The sequence below is a fragment of the Phaethon aethereus genome (assembly GCF_964289735.1).
Source record: "Phaethon aethereus genome assembly, chromosome: 13".
Lineage (NCBI taxonomy): Eukaryota > Metazoa > Chordata > Aves > Phaethontiformes > Phaethontidae > Phaethon > Phaethon aethereus.
Window position 1 is genome coordinate 11,508,556 of NC_138589.1, and position 17,397 is coordinate 11,525,952.

Below are 17,397 nucleotides of genomic sequence, written 5' to 3' on the forward strand. Positions count from 1 at the left end.
AACCAAAAGAATATTCCTGCTTAGAGTTATGAACAAAAGCCTTAAACTGAGATTCAGTGCTGTAGATGGCAGTTCTCTGGGACCTGATTTAATGTATTTTTCAGCATCCACAGCTTTGTGACAGCTCTTGATGTGAGCAAGGCGATACAATAGTCTAGCGTTGACACACAAGATTGTGCAGTTTTACAGGCACAGTCAACAAGAAAACCTGAGTGCTTGCGAGGAAACATAAGAAATTGGGCCTTGAGGCTGCCTCCGTTACAGGAACAAAAAATAAACCCGACCCTTGCATTGCACAGCAGTTGCTCGGAGCGTGTTCCCTGCTAAAGCTTCACAAGTGCAGCCGCGGTAGGAGCGAACCCCTCCGCGCGGCCCTTCCGCGCCGGCCGCCGCCGGGGCCCGGCGCTGGGCGCGCCGCTCTCCCGCTGCGCGGCGGCTGCCGCCTGAGGTAGCGCGCGGGGCCTAATGGCGGCGGGGAGCAGCCGTGGGGACCTCTTGGCCCTGGGGCCGCCGGAGCCTTCGCCGGCGGAGGGTCGCTGGGGCGACCATGAGCCCGCGGCGCAGGTAGGCCGCGGGGGGAGGGCTGGGGCAGGCCGGGCTCCGTCCCCCGGGGGTGGTCGGGGGCCGCTGAAGGCTGGGGGTTGAAAAGCGCTCTGACACTTCGTGTGTGGTTAATGCTCACGGCCGCCGTTTTTGTGGTGTGTTTGTTTCTTTTGTTAGCTCTGTTCACACAAACGCATGCTGGACAGTGATGAGCAAACTCCTAAAATACTGAAGAAAAGCCTTTTCAAATATCTTTGACAAAATTTGTAACAGTCTTGTCTAAAATGTGGGGCCCAACAGCTTCATGTGCTGCCCTTTGATGGGCCAGAATCAAGGAGACAACTGTTTGAAAGACTTGAGAGAGACTTCACAACATTTAAAGATAAATATTACTTTTAATAAGAGGAAGAAGAATTGGGAAACAAGACCAAACTAAAACAAACCTCCTTCCCTTCCAGAAAAATAAAAATAAAATTGACATCCATCAACCCTTGTTTCTCAACCAGATTTGGTAAATCTGCTCCAAGCTGGTACCAAGGAAAGGATATGAAGTCTTTCTCAGACAGGTGGAACTTAAAATATTCTCCTCTGGTTCTTGCTTTCATACTCCCCCTCCTGGAGTAAGCTGTCAAATAATTCAAAGGAAAAATATTTCTAAACTTTGCTCTGTTCCTTTACAGATCCAATTTAAAATTCTGAGAGGACACAGGGATACCGTGAGCTCCTGCCATTTTTGTTTTGAAGACACAAAAATACTGTCATGCTCTTACGATAGAACAGTGAAGCTCTGGGTATGTTATGAATGCAACAACAACAAATTAAAAAAAAACACTTAAAGCTGAAATCAAACACGGAGTGTTACACAGGCATGAAGAGTGACTGAATCACCAAGGAGCCTTCTGAAGATACTTTATTGAAGTTTAAAAAGAGCAACTGTAAATGTCTTGGAAGTCACAGATAAATAGTAAAATACCTATTTCATACTTCAAGCATATTCTTTTACACTAGAGGGTGACCCTTGTAAGCATACGTAGCATACACTGAATCAGAGCTCTAGTTTATTACTATTTTAAAATTAAGTTGATACACAAAGCATACTCTTTTTCTCCTGAAACTTACCTTTTCTGACTTGTTCATGTATGTGGCCATGGAGGAGTAGAAGTTAGGGATCACACAGTTATCAGCATGGCCATGGTGTTTTCATATTTATTGCTTGCTTTTCCCTTTCATTTAAATCTTGATTGCACCCTTTATTTTCTTGCTTCTCCCAGTTTTGTGTAGTTAGCTGGGGTTTCCTTAAAATTCCAGCCACCCTGGGCAGGACAACAGCAAGATCTCAACTGGGGAAGTGTACAGATTCTGGGTGATAAAATCTAAATGTAGTCTAAAAGGTAGCTTGGAGACATAGAGTTATGTAAGCTCTTGAATTTTATGCAAGCAAATGACAATGTAGCTGTGCTAAACAGATTGCAGGCATTGAGATCTGGCATATATTAAACAGTCGTGACTCGATTCAAGAATTAGTAATAAGTTATACCTTAATATGACACGAATGCAGATGAAGTAATTTTATAAATGATCTGAAGTGTCGATGTCTTACCAGTGCACTACTAGGTTTCTACCATAATCCAAACCTTTTTTTCAAATGTATGGAAAAACCCCCAAGAACCCCAAAAGTGTAGAAAGTCTAGGCAATTTTCAGGTCAGCACCATTGTGTTATCCAAGAGTTGCGGATGGCTAGATCCAAGAAATCAGGAAGTCTAAAAATTAAAAAAGTTCCATCTTTTAATGATCAGTTGCAAAAGTAAGTAAACGTGGAGATCTTAAGCAAATACTGTTGATAGGATAAATAAAAACAAGTATATCTCAGCATGTTAGTCATTACATTTACAGTTTAATAGCTGTCAGATTGATAGTTCCAAACTTGCCTGCATTGTCTGAACTCAGAACTGGAACTTGTATTTTTTGCTGTGTTACATGTAAGTAAACTGAAATCAAGACTCAAAAATAAGACAATATGTTGGTTTTTTTTTTAAGCACAGCAGATCCATGAATGTTCTTTTTTCTGGCGAGGCTATAATGTGCCACTTGCCTGAAGTGTGGAAGGATTAATCTGTCGATAAGAAATGTTATCTTTATAATTTTTATCTGAGAAAGATTCATTGAATGCTTGTTGAGCAATACTTACTTTTTAGAATCTATCTAAAAGTAATTGCCTGAGTATTAGGAACTTTCTGATAGCAATGTATAGGCAAGATTATGTTCATTTATTTTGATAATCTTAATTTTGTCTGGACAATCCTAATTTCCCCCTCTGCAGGAACAGTTGAAGCAATTAGAATTCAGGAGAGTATGGAGGACTTGGTTGCAGGGCACTAGCCCAGCCGTGACAGTTTCACTTTGGAATTGTCTCTATTTTTTTTTTTTTCCCCCTTTGAAAGGGTAGATAACAAATGATTGAGTGTACTGAGAAAGTATTTGAAGTTCCTCTTGAGAACAGACAGTATCTCACGGACAGTCCACACATCTTTTGGAAAACAAAGATTAATAGGGCGCACAGCAGACAGACTAGATAAGTCTAGAAGGGCAGTTGTGACTGCAAGGCTTTTTTGACTCAGAAAAATAGAACAAGAACACATGTTAACTTTGATCTATTTTTTTTTTCATCTTAGAGACATTCCTAATGATTCTAGTGCCAGTTGTTGGGCCTATAGTGCATTGACACACATTCAGAAAATAAGTGGAAAAAGTGAAAAATAAATTTAGTTTCACTCCTGTTTTGTCTGTTGTCAAGCACTGCCAAGTTAGCAGGATAGCTCCTTCAAGTGAAAGTCCTTGTCACGAAGCAGCTGTAGATCTGAGACTTGACAGTTGATGTTAAAAAGGAGGAGTAGTCAGGGGTGTAAGATCTTACTCTCATATTGAAGATAAATGAAAGAACACGTACACCACGAAGGGAGTTTGTTGCTTGCTTCCAGACTGATTCTGAAACCTCTTGGTACTTAACACGAACAAAAATCTAATGGAAATAATTGGGTTAATCATAGAAATAGAAAATTATTTACCTAGATGAAGGTATGATGACTGATCCTGTGATACTTGGGTCTGCGAGTTACTCTGCATGTCAGTGGTCCTCCTGGTTTTTCTGTGTTGATGTTTACAGTCAGGCACCATGATCCATTTGTAAAACTTGATTCGTATTTTTATTTGTATTACTAAAGAACCTCAAGGCTTTACTCATGGGTTAGGACTGCACTATGCTTTGAATATTATACATATATGACAAAAAGATGGTCCCTTCCTGAAATCCCTTAAAACTCTCTGTGTAACAGACTTAAGTAGATAGAAGATGATGGAGAAATAGAAATAAACCAGTAATGCAGAATGGGTCATTGTCTTAGCACTTCAGCAATCTGTTGATTGCTATTGTGGGAATCACAAGACAGAAATTTAAGACAGTTTTTGTACTATAAGAGAGATTTCCAGTTATTTATAGGTGACTTCTTCAAAACATGAAGGACAGCGAAAGGGAACTCATAAATTTTGAAAATCTAACGTGGGTGACAAAGGCTGGCATCAAAGGTAGGGCAGAAGGGAGATGATGTCTGGGGATAAATCACAAAGATTTGTATTTGAAGACAGGAGGCTTGTATTTGTGACTGGGGACACAGAATCGAAGGAGCACAGACAGGGAATGACATAATACAGACAGCAAGAGCATTGCACATGGATACAAGCAGTGGAGACTGCATTTGTGAAGGTGAAGAAAATGTTGTTGCAATAATTGATACAGGGATGGCAGGCCTTGAGGGTGTGAGTTTTAACTATGTGACTGAAAATGGAAAGCCATTTATTAGTTTATGAAGAAAGACTTGCCAGGATTTAGGTATGGACATGGATGTAAGAGTCTAAGGAGAAATCTTTTCAAGAAATTTCTGGTGAAAACTGTTGTGATGATGAACTTTGTTTCAGTCAGTCTTGAAAAGAAGGAATAGAGAGTCTGAGATTGTAAGAATAACTAAAGTAAGACTAACTTTACTGATTTCACAAGTTTTTGTTTTCCCTTATTTTGTGATGCTTTGTATTTTTTTACAATTTAGCAAAGCACTTCCTAATCAAACTCATTTGGATTTATTCAAGGATGTTGAGAAAAGTTTTCCTATTCAAATTTTTGAAGAAGAACATACTGCCCCAATTTCTGAGTGCAGCTTGACTCCTGATGACAGAAGGTGACCACTTTCTAATTAATTTATTAAAAAAAAAGATGGGGTTTGCGATTTCAAGGTTCAGGTTCAGTGCATGTGTAAACACTTAGTACAAAATGTAGAACACTTAAGTTACTTTTTCAATCCATCCTATGGTTTTCTAACTTGTACTACATCAAACTTCTTTTGCTTAGCTCCATGATGTCATTCTGTTATAATTTTGTCTTACACCTCCATTCCTCCATACACTCCTACTTTTTTCCATCCTTGCACTTCCATTTATGCTGTCCATGCTCTGCTAGCAGACTGTTTACTGCCAGACTGCTTCGTTCACATGAACTACCACAAATCTCACCTTGTTCTTGCCTACAGTTTGTACCGGAGATCTTAAATCTTTTCTGTTTTGCATATGAGGTCTGCTGAATTAAACAGGAATCTTTTTATTGTCGTAAGTGCGTGTTTGCATAGTCTGATAGATTATGGCCTCCTTTAGGATGAAGGATTTGTCTAATTTTGTTTTTGAGTTACACAGGGCTAGAAGTCTTATCTTTGCAATATGATCTGAAAGGGGTATGCAAATATATATCACTTGTATAAAAGAAGAACATTGAGTTAGCCAAGGTTCAGGGGTTCATCTGTCAGTGAGATTTATACCTTCATAAAAGTTCTCTTCTGTCTGTATTGCTTATTAATATTCTATAGCCTTTCCATTAAGCCTGTCTTGTCAATTAAAGAAGAAATGCATCTTAATCCAGTGTCAATCTGTGGACATAATAATTAAGACAACTGCAGCATATATTAACATTCAGTGAAGCAGGTCATGCCGTACCTCCAGGGGTACTATTTCTGGCATGTTTTATCATTAAGTCATAGTAAATCAATTTTTATCAGATTGTAGGGTTGACTGATTAGTTTTTTGATCACTGAATAGTACACATGCTATGCTGCCTATTGCAATTGTGTATATTTTTGAAAATTGCTAAACAGCAAATAAAGTGCCATTGTGTATGGCACTGGAAACCACTTTACAGTCAGAAAAGTTGTCAGTTTATAAACTTCATGTGGTCTTTTGTGTCAATGTGTTTCTGTTTAGGAGTAGATATTGTGTTGGTTGCAGGAAGTATACACATATGGAGAAAATACAATTATTAAAATACTTTTCTTTTTAGTTGTTAGGATGTTAATGCTTTGATTTTCTTGGGCAAAATATATAAAAGTGACAGTTTATGAACTTTATGAGAATAAAAAGCCACAATGGTACTAAAAATATTTGTCATGCCTAGTGACATTCAATATAAATATTATTCCGATATTTCTGAATATTTTAATAAAACTATGTGAGGGAAAAAATTTTGACCCCCCATTTCATGGAAACCTGCCAGTTTTAGTAAACTTTATTGAATAGCTTTGTTGTCTAATGTGGCTTTGTGTTTGTGCAGAGGAGCGTTTGTGGTAGAGGGTTACCCAGCAACATAACCACTGAAAATCAAAAAAAACCCCTCCTGACAAGAACACTTCACATTCATTAGAGAAAAGACATCACAATGGCTTTAAAATTATTCTAATGTTAGAAATAATTAAGTATCTTGTAATAGAGAAAATTAAATTGACTACTTGCACCGAAGATTACATACATGACATTTTTATTAATAGTTTAGATCTGAAATAGAAATAATCCTTTTTTCACCTAAGTGATGCAATAGTTTTTACCATAGCCTTTATAAATGTGTTTTAAATCAGTGGATATGAGGATGTCAAATTGTTGTCAGAATTAAATATTGTCATTTATTTTTTAAATACCTTCTTTTAAGTGAAAACGTTGATTGCTGTTTTCATTAACATTATTTTTAGAGTGGTATCATCATCATATGATAACACTGTCAAGGCTTGGGATATGGAAACAGGAAAAATGCTTGTATGTATCCTTTCAAATGCATCTTGCAGAAGGTACAACTGTAAAGTTCAGATTTATTGCTTTGTTACTGATAAATAAACAAAACATTCTCTGCTAGTACTATACAGTATAGTTAGGGTAGGTAGGCTTGATTTTTAGTCCTAGTTTTTATACTGATAATTGCCTGATCTCGGGTAAGCCTCTTGATGAACGTCTCAGTTATTTCAGATACAAATGGGTATGATAATAATAACCTGTCTCAGAAGATACATTTAAAATGGATTAAATTAACAGTTTAGGATTTGAACAGGGTGGCACTGTCTAATTTTAAGTTTATTGCTAAAGTAAAAATAGAAAAATGGCTATAAAGACACCTATCAGTCTTCACCAAAACAAAGTAGTATCAAAAGCCTTCTTTCTGAACCAGCTTACAGATTATAGAAAGTCTACTGTAAAACTCTCTCTAACCCTCAAGGATGTTTCTAAAACCTTCTATTTTCTCTTTAGTGGACAGTAAAACATGAAGGCATTGTAACTTCATGTAATATTTCTTGTGATGGTAGATGTGTGGTATCTGGTTCAGACCAAGAAAATACCATTTACGTTTTTGATGCAATAAGTGCAACAGTAGTGGCACATGTCCAAGGTAAGACTTACGACTTTTACATCTTGGTTATGCGGCTCTTGATTTTTTTTTTTTAATCTCTTACAAAAAAATGAGAAAATTAATTAGTTCAGTTCAAATATCTTTACTTGAGAAAGGCAAAAGAAACTTATTTGTAAGACATTAAACTCAGTATTTTTCAGAATAGGCTTATATAATGATATATGAGATAATGGGCCAAAATTAGACCAACAGTGAATCTTTTTTGAAGCATCATTTTTCCTTTGAAGGTAATTTCACTAGTAGAGACCTCAGTCCGATGAGGCTTCTACTCAGGACTGCAGGTCAGGGAGTTTGCCATTCCTGCAGAATCAGCTTCTAAATATATGAGCAGTCTTACAAATGTTAAATTAGCATATGGTTACCATGCTCCTGTGAATCAAAGCCTGAGGGTAAAATCATTGGGTTTAAAAATAAAAGTGCAGCAAATGGATCATAATAGCTTTATTAGAACTGTCTCTGTTAGGTGACACTATCAGGACATACTTTGTTTACATTATTTTAATGGAGGTGTATGCACATTCTTAAAGTATAATAACGGAGCTGTATGCATTCTTAAAGTAGAATTACCTGCTTAAGTGCTCCGTAAGAGTCTGACCAGTTAACTGTCATTGGCATTATGGGGCCACACTTCAGGACTTATTTTCAGGAATGGAGCAGAGAAGTAAGTTACTACAGGGCAGCATGTGAATTCTAACTGTGTGTGTATGTTGAGTGCCTGGGCACAGGTTCATATTTCATACTATCTGCAGTAACTGTGAGGCCTCTCTTTCATTGAGAGGTAGGTGAGGAGGTGTCCTAGCCAGTGAAATAGCAATTTTGAAATTACAGTATGTTGGAAACAGACTGATGCATAGAAGTTCTGTCTTCTGACAATTCTGACTTTCTTTCTGACTTTCTAGCTAGTTCTGACTTTCAGACCTGTGTTCTGTGATCAGATGTAATTATTCAAAATAACTAATAGTCTCACTTGATGTTTTTTGTATAGGTCATCACAAAAGTACAATCACGAGATGTTGTTTTGATCCTGATAACCAAAGAGTGGCTTCAGTATCATACGATAAGACCATAAAGCTATGGGATATGGTAACACGATCCACCTCAATTACAATTAATGAGTAAGAAACAATACAGTAGTTAATTATGCATGTCATTATTTGCATCTTTTACAGTTATTAGTGAGATTTATGCTAAGATTTGTACCAGAGAAAATAAACAATAACTGTTGAAGTAAATAAAGTAATACACAAGCAAATTACATATCTAGAAAGTGTGAATAAAATGGTCCACTCAAGCTTCCTGCTGTAAGTAATTGAAATTGTGTTTAGATGACTAAGCGTTTCTAGTGCTATTATTTTAGAGCTTCTAGGTTCTCAGGTATATATAGAGGCAGAATATAGTATATGCAATATGGTACTGCAGTGTAAACTTCTTGTTCCATTTTCTACTAATTAGAAAAAACGTATAATCATTGATGAATGAGGAGATAAAATATTACTTAGAACAGTGAAGTCTTTAAAAACATTAGGGAGTGAAGCAAAAATAATAGAGAGGAAAAGGGGACAATATAGCTAGATGTTGGGAATTGATAATTAATCATGAATTCTTACAGAATATTTTGTGATGATTAGGTTTTGCACTCCAACCAGATCAGTTTAGCCCTTCATAAAATTCATGGGCCTCAGAGTAACCTAATGAGTAACCTTCTCCTAATGAGCTCCAGTGAAGGCCTCACAGACTGCCAAACAATCTGTTGCATTGCTTCACTCTGGTGACTGTTAGAAAGGTTTTCCAAAGGTGGACTATTTTGGCTGCAGCTTAAGCTCACATGTTTGTGTTTAGATCCACTTCAGACATGGAGATCAGATTATTCCCTTGTTTTCTTCTGCATTTTTATTTGTATCCAAGAACTTCTATTACATGTGCCGAGTCATCTTTTCAGTAGATTAAACCATCCTTATTCATTTAATATGTAATTATTACTTCCTATTTTACTAATCGTTCTTGTTGTTGATCTGTGAGATCTTTCCAGTTGGCCCACATTTTTCTTGGATTATATGGCCCCATAATGTAAACAGTATTCCCTCTAACTGGAAGAAAAATAGAAATTAATTATTATTACATGCTTTTCTGTGGATGTGCCTCTGTTCATACTTCCTGGGATGAGATTTACTCTTTTTTTGACAGCATTATGGTGAATAGGAGTCAATATTTGTTGCATCCTTTTTTGCAGAACTGTGATGTAGTCCATTGTTCCCACCCCTTATCTGTGTAGTTGATTATTTGTATGTTACTACAGAATGTCACACTTGACAAAAATGACCTGATTAGGCAGCATGTGTATTAGGTAATTGATGAAACACTGTAACAGTCCTACAAATTGCAGTGACGACAACATTGTTTCCTATGGAGACTGTTACCCTTCTTTTTTCCTGATAATTTCTGCAATGTGAACATAATTTTGAATTCTCCCTTGTATAACTGCAGACCCTCTTTGGCTTCATTTCTTATCTGTACTCTATATCTCATTATCTACATTGTTAATGGAATTATGAAATAGGACTGGATTCAGGACAGATGCTGTGGACCCCAGCTCAATATGTACTTTCATTTTCACAGTGAACCAGTACAGAGATCTGGTACATGATCTCTGAGGACAGGGATCATTTTTCCAGATCATTTTTCTCTGTGCTTTTGGGGAAGGTCATGCCCAGTGCCAGAAGCCTTGCTCGGTATGATCTCCTCAGCCTTCACAAGCTAAACAGTTGCATCTCTCACTGAAGTCAGTAATACAGTAAAAACATGTCAATTTAGGATATTGTTATCATTTTAAGAAGGAAGTATGCAACAGCAGAGATGTCAAATCAACCGTTAAAAATATCGATGGCTTTAAATAAACTCAACCAATTTAGCTTTGAATTCTTAATAATCAGAGAGACAGTCTGCCTTTAAACACCGTAATAAAATTGTCTTTGCAGGATTAGGAATTGCTTAGGATGAGAAATTCAATCTGGAAAACTGTAATGTTTCTTTTAAATTGCAGTGAGTACAGCATTGTTTCCTATAAGAGATGCTCATAATCCTTTCTCCACTGTAGATTTCAGGAAGCACTACAGTCCTCACCCAGTTCTGGAACGCCCAGATTTCTTTTCTGATGGGCATCATTGCTTCCAAAATGAGACTTTAATCTAGAACTGATTAATCTTTTTCCTCTGAACAAGACAGAATGTAGAGATAGGTGCATGCTATTTCTCTAATAAAAAGCAGGTGGCTTTCTTGATAACTTGCTTTTAGTAAAATGTGATTGTGTTGTAGCTGCTAAGCAATTTCTTCTTAAGCTGAGTTCAACAAGAAAAAAAAGCTGGTCACTTGTCACTTGACAGGTAGGGTTCAATCCTGCAGAATGACCTAATCCAATAAAGGATTTAAGCTCCTGCAGACTGTGAGGTTGTAAGCAGCTCAGAGACCTTACAGAACTATTCATATGGTTAAAGTCCAGAATAAGCTCATGGTACTTTACTGGATGGAGACAGGGTGCTCAGTGTTGCAGGAGGCCCTTTGAGAGATTTTTAACGGTTACAGAAGCTCACTCATCCTGTATTTTTCATCTGTGTTTCAGGGGACACAGCAATGCTATCTCAGATTGCTGCTTTACCTCCGATGGTCATTACTTGTGCACAGCATCCTGGGACAAAAGCTTAAAAATATGGGATGTAAAGACAGGAGAATTTCAGTGTCATGAACCTGTTTCTTTGAACCAAGGACATGAAGGTTCTGTTAGTTCCTGCCTTTTTAGCCAAGATGGTGAGTTATCTTAGTACTAGTGCATGATGTATCTCAATACCTACATATAGGACATCTCAGATGAACCACAAGTGACCACTCTAATCATGTAGGTAGTTAATTCATCATTTCCAAGATAACATGTTTACTTAGGAGAAAATTATGTCCATGTAAATAAGTAAATTGAAGTTGATGGTCTGTGTTCTGTCTTAACCAGGCAGCTGGAACACTTGCTTAAATTGATATACCCATCAAGAAGTATAATAAAAAGATCATAGTGGAGTAAAAGAACGATACAATTTTAGAAGACTAACTTAGCATTTGTGGATATTCTCCTAACATTAGTTAGTTGAAAAAATATGTTCAGTAAATACTGTCCTGATCTGTAACAATTAGGAGAATGTGTATGTCTCTGTCAGTACCCTCAAAAGTAATGTTGCTTAGCCCAAACATGTAATAGTAATATTACATGTGGTCCACCACGCATGTGGTCCACCATGCTCCAGTACTTTTTAGGATGGACAATTCTGTAAATGAGGTAGCTATTCAGTATTGAGCTATCCCTGCTTAGAGCTAGTAATGTTGCATAGCGCAAACAACATATGCTAGTGTTGTATTCTGAAAAACTTCATGGTAGGTTCTCAGCTACGCTGATGGAGCACGTAAACTACCTTGTTCAAAGTAGGTGATGTTTATGAGTTATAGAAAGACAATTTGGCACCTGGAACTTGATATCTCCTTGATGCTTGGATGGATAGAAAGAAAACAGGAGGAAGAAACAGACTCCCCAGTTTCCCTTTATCTGAATGGAGGTAGTGGGGAGCTGTCTTCCTGCCCTAGTTCCATTACTTTCACTAGATCATATACAATTCCTAGTCCTTCCACAACATGAAATTAGTGTTACTGCAAACTGCTGCTGTGCTGAAACAGCTTCTTTTCACTGGGATGGATGAATTTCTGTACATTGTGATCCAATTGGCTTTTCTTTTGCAACTTTACATCTAAATACTCCAGTAAAGAGGACTCGAACTGCTGACAGCGAGTTAAACCCAATCAGTGCCTTCCGAGTTAGGCAACTCAGATAAGTAAAGAGCAACTCTGGGGGGAAAAATGTACCTGTGACTGGAAGACATGAAAATGCAGATAGGCCTGTGAATATTGAAATCTGAAAGCATGCTTTCCACACTAAACTCTACTTTTTTGTTTTTATTCACAGTTGACCGAACAATTCTGAAAGTATTCTCTGTATTTTAATTTTTAAACAAGGTATCTCCTTAATTTTCTAAGTCAACAAAATTTTCATGTATTTTTTTTCCATCCAGTTATGTTTGCTGAATTTATGTATTAATATTTACGAAATTAAGAACATTAACAAGTAGCAGAAAGGAACTTCTAGTATCTTGTTAAGGCATGTCTAATAGCTCATTATTTAAATTCTTTGATAAAGTCTGATTCGCTGTTAGAAGAAGTGTCTTTTGTTAGTCTGTATGACAAAGCAAAGATAAAATAAGAGTTTTGTGATTTTATGTTTCAGCATCACTTGTTGTGTCTGGTGGATATGACAAAACTATAGCTGTATGGGATACAGATGCAGGCTATAAAAAGCTAAGCTTAAAGGTACCGAGCTCTTACTTGACTACTAGTTTGATGAGAAAGTATAAAATGTATTGCTGGTTTAAAAGCATTGTATGTTTAATTATCTGATAAATACCTTTGCCTGTCCTTTTTAGATACAGGCAGGAATATATCCTGGATTTGTGTGATTTAATTTCTTAGAACAGTATATTATTATAAAGTTAGCTACAAAGATACTACTTTTGTCGAGTTAGTTGTTAATAAGCTATTACATTTCTCTTTTTATGAGCAAGCTCATTTAAGGATTATATTGAATGTAGTTGTACCTATGTTCTAGGAGAGAGTTTCTTCCAGCAAGTAACAAGAGCCTGGATAGTACATATATTAATTTTGAAATGCCACACTCTGGATATCTGTATGTTTACATGGACGTTGCTTATGCCCACAGAAAATACTACATTTAAAGAGAAGCGTTTAAAAAAACCCCATAAATATTGGTGTTGAGGTTGTCAAGCTTAACTCAATCCCCTGGTTACATAGTTTACATTACTGCTTATAGTGACGCGGATGTGGTCCACCATGCTCCAGTACTTTTTAGCATGGACAATTCTGTAAATGAGGTAGCTATTCAGTATTTAGCTATCCCTGCTTAGAGCTAGGCCTGCTCTTTTCTTCCATATCCATGGTAAGTCTACCCAAAACTTGAGGCAGTAAGTAATACCTGCATAAAATTTTAAAAAGCTAAACTCTCATTAGGGGTTCTTTGTGCCGTCATGACTTTATTTTTTGCAAACATACCATATTGTATTATGATACCTTTTATTTGTTTCTTATTTTAGTGGAAGCAATCCACAAGACTTCAACTAATGATCAGATGTGGGTCAAAGAAAAGGATTAACAATATTCGTAAATTTATGTGCATGCATTTTGCAAATACCAATTTCACAAAAGTCAAGCAATGTCAAAGTTCAGATGTGCAACCTTGGCTCTTCCCTATCTTATGAAAATATGATTTTAGTGGACTTTTTTGTACTTACTGCATACACTATTCAAGCCTTAGTTAAAACACTCATGAACAAAGCCACCTCAGAAAAGACCACTTTCCTTCAAAGCCTTGGCCTTAAAAAAAGCTTGCCACTGCTGTCAGCATTCAAGATAGCATCTTAAAACAGGAGAGCTCATAAACCTGTGCCTCACACCCATTACCTTAAATGTAAGCGCTTACCTGCCCTCTGGAATTGGAACTGTACTGATAAAACCTTTTGAGCAGTAACAGTACATGTTCTCCACCAGCGTCGGTGCTTTATGTAATACAGCTACTGCAAATTTCCCAGTTCACAGCAATCACTGTAAGTAGCTCAGTTTCCCATAAAAAAAGAAGGCATCTGTTTAAATGCTAATATCTTTGTAACTATGGAGAATTCCAGTTTAGTATCTGTGCCTTGGTATAATTATATAATTATATTCTGGGCTCATAACTAAATTTAAAAACATGTATTAAAGATTCTGCTATGAAAACCACGTTTTACGTATGCATGTTTGACTACTCTGTGCTGGAAAAAAAATATATTTTATTGTATTTCTGAGGTGTGGCATTTGTCTATCAAAATGACACCATGCCTTCCTAAAACTCAAGGAATTTTATCTGTTATCATCATTCATGTTTGAATAACCTCCCTAGCTGGAGTAAATAATTAATTTTAGATTTTAACCTGTTTCTGTTCTTATGCCAACTCAATGCTGTTAACCTCAAATCAGCTGTGCTGCTGTTGTCAGAACGAGGATATCCGATAACAGCTGCCTGGCTTGGCCTGCTTTCAGAACTGGTTTCCTTCCCGCAAAATGGGGGAAGCTGGTGTTTGTTCCCACAGTTCTTCCCCCTGATAAACAGCCTCAAGATTTTTTTAGGTAATAAGTATTAGAAGTCAGCTCTCTCTTTACAATTTTTTATTAAACTGTTTAAAAAACAGAAAAGACCTGTGCTTCAGTGGAGCTTAAATCCATGGTAACTAATTTTTCTGACTGCTACAACTGGTGGTCTGGTCACCAGAGATGGTAACAGCCACTGTTTTCAGCTATGTGTAGAAAAGCATGAACTTCATATCAGCATTTTTTCCTGACTGGACATGAGGCCGTCTAATTAAGAATTTTCTCGCTGCATTTCAAAATGGATTTATGGTACAAATAGTTGTTTTTATTATAGTGAAAATAATAAAGCTTTTTGCCTTGTGTTATAATTAAATTTTGCTTTACTATAGGGTCATTGGGACTGGGTGACAGATGTTGCAATTAGCAAAACCAAGAAATGGATTCTTTCAGCCTCAAAGGTAATCACTAATTCCTGATGTGGTTTCAGGAGCTAACTTATAAATGGATGTTGTTTTCAGCTTTTTTGGGGATGAAATTTAACAATGATAAAGTTATTCCTAAAAGTGCTAAGTTGTAATCAGTATTTACCTCAAGTAATTACAGCAAATCTTTAAAAGAATTTGATAAGTACATTTATTTTTGGTTATTTTAAAATGTACAGGCAATTTTAAGATTGCGAAAGATTGTTTCCAACAACATAGTATTTAAATGTGAGAGATTTTAGCTCTTATATTGAGAGGGTTCATCTGATGAGATGAGATTTCATCCTTACGGAAATGCTGTAAATCACTCTTTTGGTAATATGCAAATACATCCAAACAACTGCATCTTTTTTTCAGGATTCTACTTTGAGATTGTGGAATATTGAAAAGATGGATCATATTCCTTCAGTGATAGAAAGCAGAAAAGCAAGAGGCTCAAAAATTGCTCAGGTTCTATTGCTTTGGTTTTTAACCACACCTCGTACTTTGAATAAATTTGAGAGAAAATTTGAATGTTAAAGGAAAGCTGTCAGATTTCTATGCTGAAAACACAAATTGATTGTGTTTGTTCTCTATTTGCAAAGATTGTCAAATCCTTTTTTGGGAGTGGGATGTAGTAATAACAGTTCCTTTTAAAAATTATTTTTGTAAGGACACTGGTTTTCATACACAGGTGCATTTTTGTTTTCTAAAACCACAGCCACATATGTGTACTTTTAAAAATAAACATATTTTGGTTTTCTACACCTGATGCTTCTGCAGAGTAATCGATGGCTTATCTAAACCAGGGCAGGTAATATTCATGTGCTCTTGGACATAAATCAGCTTATGCGAATTCTGAGGAGTGTCTTTTTAAAGCTGAGACTGTATGTATTCTGACTTGTAAAACGTTAAAAAATTATAAATAGACGTTAGGAAAGAAGAACATTAGCAAGATTAATGCTATTGAAACATGCTGTTTATTACAATCCCTCAATTGGTCTTGGTAGTGGATTTGTAAGATCTTGTGTATGTTTTTCTCCTTGACAATAACCATTAAGACTGCATGAAGAATAACTTTTTTTATGTTTTCTGTAATATTTTTATCAGAATTCCATGTGGAATAGCAGGTATTCAAAAGCATTGTATAGCTTTTTAAGCTTTTAAGTAAGTTTTATAAATGTGGCAGCAGTGGAAATGTGTACATTCCTAAACTTATTAATTAACAGAAATTTGAGAATATGGCTAAAATTGGTACAGGAAAGGATTTTTTTGGTGTATTTTAGCAAATACTTAAAGCATACCAAACAATTAGAAAAATGTCTCAAATGTTTTGTAAATAATTTCAGGAGTAGTGAATTGGGAATCAATGTTATGTTGACTCTGATAGAAGTGGATTAAACTTCATGACTGTGTGTAGTCAGCAGAAAAACTTCTTTGTACTGACTACAGTGGGTTAATATTTCATCTAAAATTATTGTTAAGTATCAGTTTTCTTCTTTTTTTTTTTCCTACATGTCAGATAATGGTCAAGTAAAAAAAGTCAACAAAAAAGGCCCCAAACCACCTAGTGACTATCACCAAGACAGAACAGCTAAAAACAGGATACCCATCAAATCACCCAAAAAGTAAAGTATGATACTGTATTAGTTGGAAAAAACAAAATCAGAGTTCACACAAAATGTAGTTTTATTCAGGGAAAAAACCTCCAAATCTTTCATCACAGGAATGAATTTTGAGCAGCACTATGGGTCAAGTTTATGACAGCTGTATGCACTCAGTGCGTCTCAAAAATTAGGCCTAGATATGTGTGTGTATATAGAGCATATATGTATGTACCTTCATGAGTGAAATAATGCACATCTGACACAGATGATTAACTGAAAATGACATTTTTTGTTATATTTACATGACATTTTTTGTTATATTTACACCAGTGTGAAGAATGTGAAAAACCTTTCTTATGCCTGCAACGTAATGACTCTGAAATGGTGTCCAAGTGTGTATTATGTCGTCTGTCTTCTCCAGTGAGAAAAATTTTGCCATTGCCACCTTTTGTTTCTCCTGATCTTTAAGTTCATCTAGCCATCTTGAGGTGTTAACACATGTAAGTATAAGTGGTGTGTCTTTACATCTTTATGTAATGCACATATAAAACTAAGACTTGCCTCTAACCTTGCTCTACTGTAGTATTCTGTATGAAGGATAATAAAATGGATTGTACTAATCCATTAAATAGCTGTGACATATCAGGTAACGAATAACATCCCTAGGAGTAGAAGTCTTATTTATGCTGCATGGTACTAGAGAATAAACTTACTAAATTACTAAAATTACTAAAGAAAATATGTGGCTATGTAAATTATTGACAGGTTTCCTTCCATTCTTTAGATAAACCATTC

General features: G+C 36.2%; 1 protein-coding gene across 1 annotated transcript; it reads left to right on the forward strand.

Annotated features, from left to right (window-relative positions):
• Positions 1–465: 465 nt before the first annotated feature.
• On the forward strand, positions 466–17,070 carry WDR88 (WD repeat domain 88; the record flags this gene model as incomplete). Its single annotated transcript, XM_082005471.1, has 11 exons — positions 466–564; positions 1,224–1,334; positions 4,685–4,773; positions 6,601–6,664; positions 7,151–7,289; positions 8,296–8,425; positions 10,927–11,111; positions 12,625–12,707; positions 14,924–14,992; positions 15,374–15,466; positions 16,933–17,070. 11 exons carry the CDS (start codon positions 466–468, stop codon positions 17,068–17,070), a joined length of 1,200 nt encoding a protein of 399 aa, XP_081861597.1.
• Positions 17,071–17,397: the final 327 nt, after the last annotated feature.